The sequence below is a fragment of the Erythrolamprus reginae genome, chromosome Z (genome assembly GCF_031021105.1).
Source record: "Erythrolamprus reginae isolate rEryReg1 chromosome Z, rEryReg1.hap1, whole genome shotgun sequence".
Classification (NCBI taxonomy): domain Eukaryota; kingdom Metazoa; phylum Chordata; class Lepidosauria; order Squamata; family Dipsadidae; genus Erythrolamprus; species Erythrolamprus reginae.
In genome coordinates, this window is record NC_091963.1 from 138,381,918 (window position 1) to 138,392,007 (window position 10,090).

At 37.9% G+C, this 10,090-nt stretch overlaps 2 protein-coding genes across 2 annotated transcripts; both read left to right on the forward strand.

The window, feature by feature from the left end:
* Positions 1–697: 697 nt before the first annotated feature.
* Positions 698–1,633, forward strand: LOC139175745 (olfactory receptor 10AG1-like). Its single transcript, XM_070766983.1, has one exon. It carries the CDS (start codon positions 698–700, stop codon positions 1,631–1,633), a length of 936 nt encoding a protein of 311 aa, XP_070623084.1.
* A 4,600-nt stretch (positions 1,634–6,233) lies between these two features.
* Positions 6,234–8,732, forward strand: LOC139154148 (olfactory receptor 10P1-like). Its single transcript, XM_070728580.1, has 2 exons — positions 6,234–6,321; positions 7,777–8,732. Exons 1-2 carry the CDS (start codon positions 6,234–6,236, stop codon positions 8,730–8,732), a joined length of 1,044 nt encoding a protein of 347 aa, XP_070584681.1.
* The last annotated feature ends 1,358 nt before the right edge of the window (positions 8,733–10,090 follow it).

A 10,090-nucleotide genomic window follows, 5' to 3' on the forward strand; every position in this document is an offset into this window, starting at 1 on the left:
TTGAATTAATGAATTAATAAAACGTGAATTGTACTTACCTGAGTATAATATTCACTGAGAAAGAAATAATTTCGTATTTCCATTCAAAGTAAGCAGGAAGTATAATATAGAGGCAATGGTGGGAGACATGTGCAAGACATGTGAAGTTCTCCTGTGCCCTGCGCATGCATTTCATAATCGCGTCTTTCTGAACTGTACCATTACATGATGCGCAACAATTCGGCATGGCATCTCTGAATACAGAGATTAACAGATTAGTTTCAAAATATCGAAAAGGAGAACACTTTTTGAGGAAGGACAGAATCTACAAAAGAAGAACTGTCCTTCCTAAAGGAGGATGATTGGTAACCTTAAAGATTGACAACTTTGGCAAATTATTTCTGAGGAAGGATCTTAGAATGATCCAATCTAGATTGGTCTCAGATCCTAGAATTGTTTACATGATTCATTAGGATGAAACAATCACAGCCAAAATGGATATGGTGCTAAATTAAAATTGTAGTTTTCCTTTTATATAGTACATCCAAGTTACTGTTAGTGAAGAAACAAGTAAACAAAGGAAAGAATCTAAAGGAAGAAATATATAGGTCTCTAATATGACAAACCCAATAGTATATTGTTAGTAATTCTAAAGAATAATTATTGAATTAATAGTTTAATGTTCCTCTTGCTTTTAGCCTTTGGTCTGGATGAAACCATGAAAAATGACAACCACTCCTGTCTCACCGAGATTGTCCTTCTAGGCTTCTCAGATTTCTACTCTATGCGAGAACTTATCTTCTGCCTGGTCCTCATATTCTACTTCATGGCCTTGGTAGGCAACGGTCTGATCTTGCTCCTCATCTTTCTCAGTCCTACTCTTCACACGCCAATGTACTTCTTCCTCTGGAACTTGTCTTTTTTGGAAATTGGCTACACTTCCTCCATTAGCCCAAAGATGCTAGTGAACTTATTATCAGAGAAACAAGCTATATCCTTTTGGGGCTGTGGCTGTCAAATGTGTTTTTTCCTTCTCTTCGGTGTCACTGAGTGCTGTCTTCTTTGTGCCATGGCATATGACCGCTTTGTTGCCATTTGCAAACCTTTGCAATATCCTTATATTATGAATTACAGGGAATGTGCTATACTTGCTGCTACCTCGTGGGCCATTGGTATTTCTTTGGGTTTGGGGCATTCAGTTTCAATCTTTACCCTTCCCTTCTGTGGGTCAAATATAATCAGCCACTTCTTCTGTGATATTATGCCTGTTCTGAGACTGGCTTCCACCAATACCTACAAAAATGAGGTGGCTATTGCCATTTTAACAGTGGTAGTTGACTTGACGCCCTTTTTGCTCATCCTTGTTTCTTACATCCTTATTATCATCACTATTCTCAGAATGCCAGTGGCCAAGAGCAGGCGGAAAGCATTTTCCACTTGTTCTTCACATCTCACTGTTGTCTTCATTTTCTACGGAACTGTCATTTTTACTTATATTAGTCCACATTCAGAATATTCTGTGGACTCTAACAGATTTCTTGCCCTGCTCTACACAGTAGTGACCCCAAGCTTGAACCCCATCATTTACAGCTTGAGGAACAAAGAAATAAAAGCTGCTTTCATGAAATTAATAACCAACAAACAGTTTTCCTGAGATAATAATCAAATTGCATTAGTTTACAATTGTGTCAAACATATGTATACATAGAATAAAGTTTAGAAGATACCAGCACTATGGAATAACTCTGGAATAATCTAGAGCTGGAAACAGATGTATTCAAAATGAGGAAACAACCTTGACAGGAAATGTAACTTGATTATTCTGGTGATGTATAAATAAAGAGGTCACTGGCCTTTTCTTTACAAGAAAGACTGCCTGACAGCTTAAAAAATGTAGAAAATAAGGGTTAAAGGAAGGAGGAGGAAGTGTTTAGGTTGAAAGGATTGAGGTAAGTAACAAGAAGCTTGAGATCATACAGGCTCATTGTCCGAACAATCGACCAATGTAAAATCCTCTTCCACTGATAATCTCAGGTGAATTTCAGCAGGTTCTTGAGAACTGATACCTGGATGTTTGAGTCTGACTGGCCCCAGAGTGGGGTCAGAATGGGGATTTTGCAGTATTCTTACCCTATCACACCCACCAAACCATACCCGCAGAACCGTTAGGAAAAAGTTTTGAATTTCATCGCTAGAGGAACTGATAACTCTTTATCCATTGCAAGTGTAAAATATTGTTTATAAATCATACTTGGACTAGTTGAAGTCCAATTTGAGGAGATAATGTTGATATTAATATAATGAAAGTATGCATAGTTATCAGTCTATTTCCTGCCTCAAATAAAAAACTAATGAAAATATAAGAAATTTCTCCCCCCCCCAAGTCTCAAAATTCAATTTATAAGTACATACATACATACATATGTACGTGTGTGTATGTGTGTGTAAGTCTAGGCATATTTGGGTTTTTCCCCATGTCAGGTTGATAGACTCCTGGCGACATTTCGACGAGGTCCCACTCGTCATCTTCAGGTGGTTGTCTTTGTTTTTGTGTTCAGGCAAACACAAAGCCAAAGACAACAGCCTGAAGATGACAAGTGGAACATTGTCGAAACATCGCCAGTAGTCTATCAACCTTGCCTAGACTTACATACCTATACCTGTGAAAATCTAGAAACACACACACACACATGTGGTAAATCATGAGCACTTTAGCAAATGAGTTTATTTTTGTCATGGCCCCATCAGAGCCTGGGTCCGAGTAGGATGACGAGATGGAACAAAGACCATTGGAGGAGGATGGGGTGGCCTCTCTGGCCTTGGAGGAATGACCAGAGCAGCAGTATGAGACCATCCTGGGTCTCTTAGACCTGGGAAAGGTTGCCAGTGAAGGAAAGTGGGCATAGGATGACCAAATGAGGAGGGAGGAGCGGGCAGGCATGGAGCATAGGAGTGACGGAGCTCCGGCAATGAGCAATTACCTCTCTTCTGCTTCCCTGAGTATGGCAAATAGAGAGGTGGCAGGATCAGCAATGACTCGGGAAGAGGGCGCATCACCCCTCTTTGCAAGGCTCACCTGGGGAATGAGATTTAAAGATGCCCTTGTCAGAAACAAACATTGCCTTTTGCTGTAACTGACTGGATACTTTGCTGTGCCTTGGCCTGCTTCCTTTGTCCTGTTTGCCTTGCCCTTCTTCTTTGCTTGCCTAATTGGGTTATGTGTGAATTTGCAGTGACACAGTTGTGCTCTGGGTTGTGTTGCAGTCCCAGTGAACTCTTCCTGTGACGAGGACGCCCATCACGATCTTTGCAGCACCCTCATGATCATACGATCAAAATCCAGATACTTGGCAATTGGTTCATATTTATGATCTTTACTATATCCCAAGGTCATTTTGTGACCTTCTGACAAACAAAGTCAGCGGGGAAGCCAGATTCTCTTAACAACAATATTACTAATTTATAGTAACATTATCAACTGCAGTGATTCACTTAACAACTGTGGCAAGAAAGATCATAAAATGAAGCAAAACTCACTTAATTGTCTCACTTTTGCCACATCACTTTTTTGTTCAATTGTAGTTGTAAGTCAAGGACTGCCTATACAGATTTATGCAAGGGCCATTCGTCCATGGATTTAAAAAAAAAAAAAAAAAAAAAAGAAATGGTAAGATATCAACAGAGAATATGTGATATTGATCAATAATTTATGTGGAATTTAATATCATTTATGATATAGGAATACAGCAAAATTTTGTTTGTTTGTAATAGTCAGTATTTATAGGTAAAGGTAAATGTTTCCCTTAGGACGGTGATGGTGAACTTTTTTTCCTTTGGGTGCCAAAAGAGCATGCACGCATGCTATTACGCATGCACAATTGCCCCTACCCTTAATTCAATGCACGGGGAGGGCAAAAGCAGCTCCCTCACCCCCAGGAGGCCCTCTGGAGGCTGGACACGGATTGTTTCCTAATTTCTAGTGGGCCCAGTAGGCTTGTGGTTCGCTCTCCTCAGGCTCCAAAGGCTTCCCTGGAGCTGGGGGGGGATCACCTTCCCCATACCCCCAGAGGCTCCCTGGAAGCCAAAAGTGCCCTCCCAGAGCCTCTGTGCAAGGCAAAAATCAGCTGTCTGGCACATCTTCCTCCCACTTAGGACTGTATGACTGTAACTTGTTGCTTGTATCCTAAGATTTTTATTAATATTGACTGTTTTTTCATTGCTTATTTGATCCCTATGACAAGCATTAAGTGTTGTAACACATGATTCTTGACAAATGTATCTTTTTCTCTTATCTACACTGAGAGCATATGCACCAATGACAAATTCCTTGTGTATCCAATCACACTTGACCAATAAAGAATTCAATTCTATTCTATTCTATTCCATTCTATTCCATTCCATTCCATTCTATTCTTCTCTACTCTACTCTACTCTATTCTACTCTACTCTATTCCAAACAAACTATGTCATTGTGCAATATTTGTATCTAATAACAGACAAATAATAGAAACTCACTCCATTATGCTGTGCTGGGGATTTGAACAGCTGAACTGCTAACCTTCTGATGGACAAGTCCAGCATCATAGCCAGTGAGCCACTGCATCCGAATATTTATAATCATTATCTGACATGTTATCTCAAAATCAATTTGTGTATGCCATAGATTATTTAAGTAGGTGGGAGAATTCATTGCATTGGGTGTTGAGCAATGAGTTGCATTTTGCCTTCATAAACGTCTGTTAAAAAGCCGTTTTTAACAATGATTTTTTTCTGGAGATTTTTATTATTGTTTTACAAGCTACCGAATCACTTAATGAAGGAAGGAACACATAATCCACTATGTTGTGATGGGTAGATGGATAAAATTCTTTGATCCTGAATCAGTTGCCTTGAAGATGTCATCTTCCTGATGTGTTAGAAGAAATCATCTTCAAGATAATTCTTTTTTTAAAAGTTTATTAATTTTTACAGATTAAAAATAAATATACATCACAATAGTCTTTTACAGATCATAGTCCATTTCATTATATTTCTTATTTATATATCTATATACAATGGTTAGAGTGCAGTACTGCAGGCTACTTCTGCTAGCTGCCTGCAATTTGGCAGTTTGAATCTCACCAGGCTCAGGTTGACTCAGCCTTCCATCCTTCCAAGAGGGGTAAAATAAGGACCCAAATTGTTGGGGTCAATATGCCAATTCTATAAACCGCTTAGAAAAGGCTGGAAAAACACTGAAGCAGTATATAAGTCTGAGTGCTATTGCTATTCACAAGATTACAAAAGCCAAGATTGATGGTTGGAAGCTCAGGATCAAGACCTGTTCCTCATTTACAATTTTGGGAACACACCAGTGTTAAAACCAACAATTTGAACAATTTAATTATGAAGGATGAAACACTGTATTAGAGATTCAAATAGTGTATCAATGAATATGGGAGAAATATGAATGGAACTAAATTAACAGGCATATCAATAGTTCAGGGAAGAAAAGGGGACATTAAATGTGCTGAAGGGACATAGCGACAGAAATCAATCTAACCTTTGCTATTAGCTTCTATTAAGAATTGCTTGTGCTATTTTGCTACTGTTAGGAATTACTTATTAGGAATTAATTCTGTAACCCTTGCTTAGTAAGAATTGTAACCTTTGTTATCTGCTTTCGCTTTTCTGCTTGTTTGCTTCAAAGATAGTCACACCCTTGGTGAGTAAATAAGAAAGATAGAACAAAATAGTTATTCAGGAACATCCTGCTCCATAGATAACAGGGGCAGAGAAGGTGGCTGCCCAGGAACACAATCAATCTTCTTTTATGATGTGAACCATCTGAAATCTTGGCTAGGTGAGGCCACTTTTCAAATTTAGATGCACATGCTACAAGAACAAAAACATGGACAGGGCATGGGCCAAGAATCTCCATAGATAAAAGTGGCATGGGCAAGACATTGCCCATAATGGGTAACAAACATTTGTCTCTAATTGGCTTTATGTGGGTATAAGATGTTGGGGTCGCACTCTTCTTGGGTGTGGATTTTTCCTTCATGCTTGTTGTCTATATTCCATGAAATAAGTCCACCCAGCACTTTCTTTGTACAAATAAAAGCTTTTATTTTTTCAATACTCTTCTTGAGTCTCTCTTTGGCATTCTGGTGACTCAAGTACATATTTGGGACCTTACGGTGCTCTGTTCAAATATCTTCTATGAAATTATTCATGCCTATGGCAGGAAATACTGGATAGGCACAATACCAATTATGACACTGAATGCATTACCTTTGTGGAATGCATTTGAAACTGTGTTGATTCTTGGTGATTATCTGGACAAGCCCTTGCACTTTTTTGGTAAATTTTCTGAAACAAGTTGCCATTGTGTACTTCTTACAGCTGAGAGAGAGAGAGCAATTGGTCCAAGATCTCTCAGACTATGTCACACCTAAAGTGGAACAAGAACTTTAAATAAATAGATGAATGAATGAATGAATGAATGAATAAATAAATAAATAAATAAATCCATCCATCCATCCATCCATCCATCCATCCATCCATACATACATACATACATACATACATACATACTTTATTGTCATTGTATGTATATACACAGTATACCCATGCAATGGAATTTGTATGACGCCAAAGACCAATCCCAACATGCATAACAACATACATAACACACATAATCTCCCCAAGTCTGGACTGATGCCGAAGTAACATTCCAATTCATATAAGCAAACTTGGCAAGCAGAGATCCTTTGAAATTGGACATAAAAATATTCAGTGTCGGAGGCCAATGGATTTGTTAACTCTGCTGAAAGGAATGATTTTACCCAGCTCTGGATTGCTCCCTAGTATTAATTTACTAAATTCCCAGGGTGAATCCTTGGGCTTCTGTCAAGAGACATTGTTAGAGAAAAGTTCCCCAGTCTCCCTGGAATTTGGGATCCTCTGAGAATCTAGTAGCTCTTTTAAAATCATTGAGTAGACAAAATTATCAATTTTTGTTTCCAGAGGGACAGATGGCATGAAGACTTAGGTATGGCAGAAAAATCTTCGAAGCCTCAACTTGCCTCTGAATACTACAGCATTGTCAATTCTCTGTATTGCATCCATTTGAAATAATCAGAAAATCATTTACCAAGTAAAATGGATATCTCATAATTTATGAAAGGTCAGACTTGGGGGTTTGCATACTATGCATATTGAAGACGGAGAATTTAATTTTTAAATGATGCTAAGTAGGATATTATGAGAGTTTTATTTTAATATTTTTAATGCAAAAATGCATTAATATTTAATTCTTTTGCACCAGACAGAGATGATGCCTGAAATTTCTGCATATTTGTGTGTACCTGTCTAGATGGAAAATGACATTCTTTATGTAATAGACATGGATTACAATTGATAATAAGCAATTAACACTAACTGTGTTTAATGGAAAAATGAGGTGGCTTTCTCCTAAATCAGTTTTCTTGGAATTGTAATCTTCCACGTAACTGAGGATTCCACAATTGCCAGTCATAATCTCAGGGCAGATTCAATTCTGAAAATATCCATCAGTCAGTTGTCAGAAAGGTCCCTTGAATGCTGACAAACCTGGTATAATCAAATGCAAAGTGCATAAGAAAGAAATTAAAAAGAAAAACAAAAAGTAATTGTAGTCTTCCTTATTTCTAAAGATTTGATCCAATTTACTACTTATGAGTAAACACGAAGGAAGCAGATACAGGTCTTTAGAGTAAGAAGCCTATTGAATTGTTACGAATAATTCTTTATTTAACAGTCCTCTTTTGTTCCTAGGTTTTATCATGAATGATACCCTGAAAACAGGCAATCACTCCTGTAGCACTGAAATTGTCCTCTTGGGCTTCTCAGATTTCCAGACTTGGCAGGAACTTCTGTTTTCCCTCATTCTAATATTCTACCTCATAGCCTTGATGGGCAACAGCTTGGTTTTACTCCTCACCTTTGCCAGTCCCACACTTCACACGCCAATGTACTTCTTCCTCTGGAACTTGTCCTTTTTGGAAATTGGCTACACTTCATCCATCAGCCCAAAGATGCTAGTGAACTTATTATCAGAAAGACAAACAATATCATTATGGGGCTGTGGATGTCAGATGTATTTCTTCCTTCTCTTTGGTGTCACTGAATGTTGTCTTCTTCGTGTCATGGCATATGACCGCTATGTTGCTATTTGCAAACCCTTGCAATATCCTTATATCATGAACTACAGGGAATGTGCTATACTTGCTGCTGTGTCATGGGCCACTGGTGTTTTTGTAGGTTTGGGCTACTCTCTTTTAATATTCACCCTTCCCTTCTGTGGTTCAAATCAAATTAGTCATTTCTTCTGTGACCTTATTCCTGTTCTGAGGTTGGCATCTGCCTATACCTACAAAAACGAAGTGGCCATTTCTACAATAACAGCGCTAGCTAACGTGATACTCTTTTTGCTCATCCTCTATTCCTACATCCTCATCATCTCCACTATTCTCCTTATGCCAATGTCCAAGGACAGGCACAAAGCATTCTCCACTTGTTCCTCACATCTCACTGTGGTCTGCATTTTCTATGGAACTATCATTTTTACTTACCTTGGTCCCTACTCAGCAGATTCTGTGGACAGTAACAGGATTTTTGCCCTGCTCTACACAGTAGTGACCCCAAGCTTGAACCCCATCATTTACAGCTTGAGGAACAAAGAGATAAAAGTTGCGTTCATGAAGTCATTAAGAAAGAAATGGCCTTTCTAAGGTAATAATCCAATTGATTTTAAGCGATTACCATTGTCCCACGGATATTTGCAGAGTAAACCTTAGGAGCTATCAAAGCAGATATTCCTCTTAACTTTGGACTAACGCAACTGGAATAATTTCCTTAAAACCAAAGAGAACTGAAATTCTGATGGTATATTTAATTTAATTTTAATTAATTAATTAATTAATTTTGTCATATATATATATATAAGATTACAGTAAAAGTATAAACATGTATATATGAAATGGTTTTGAGAATATGGGGACATTAAAACTGGGGTGTGGGGGCAGGGCCAGCTGTTGAGCTGAACGGTATGTGTAAAATGATGCCCCATGTAGCACATCTGCTTTCAGCCATCCAATAAGCTCCATCATCAAGCAAGGGTGCATGTTGGCACCGACCTTGTTCAGCACAATGTTTTCAGTCATGTTGTCAGATGCCTTCCAGACAGTGAACGGCTACCAAAAATTTTACTACCACACTTTGGATGTGGCTTATACAGGACGCCCTGCATTTTCTTTCAACATCTTTCAGTGCAAATTGGGTGCTCTGGGGTGGAGCTTCATTATTGCTACTCCTCCCTCCCCAATCTGGGCAGTAGCCCACCCCTGCTTTCAGAACAGTTCCCTGGGAATTAGCCTGAGATACAGGATAGCAGGAAGAACAATTTAATGAGGTGTTATAAATTTTAACTATATTTGTTGGGAAGAATTTCTGTAATTAAGATGAATATTTTACTTAAACTGTTGTTTTTTCCTCAAATATTTCCAAAACTGATGTTTCATTTGAACAATGACATAAACGTTATATATCTAAGTTCACACAACAAGGAAAAAATCCCTGAGAATCAAGTGTAAATTGCTGCAAGAGAGAAAGGAATACTGAGTTTTTCAGATTTAAAATTGTATCTTGATGCTTATTCTTTGATCTGGATGAAGGATTGGATGACCACAAGATATAACAGGTTATTTAGATTTGGAGGACCATGAATTGAGATTTGAATGGCACACTCAGATATAGTGCATTAAGAATTAAATAAATGTAGATTTCAAGAATCATTTTGTTAGGAATTGCATTCTAAGGTTTATAAAATGCCATTGAAATTGAACCTAGAAAATGAAAATGTTAAATCCTGTATGATTCAAGATGCCAATTTTTTTAAAATATAGTTATAATATAGTGCTTGAATAGTGGGAAATACTATGTTTCCCTGAAAATAAGACCAGGTTTTATATTGTTCCAAAACATGCATTTGGGCTTATTTTCTGTTAGGTCTTATTTTCGGGGGAAATACTATACTAATTGTATATATCTGGCTGATGACCTTAACTGGGGGTTATTTTTGGGCTAGGGC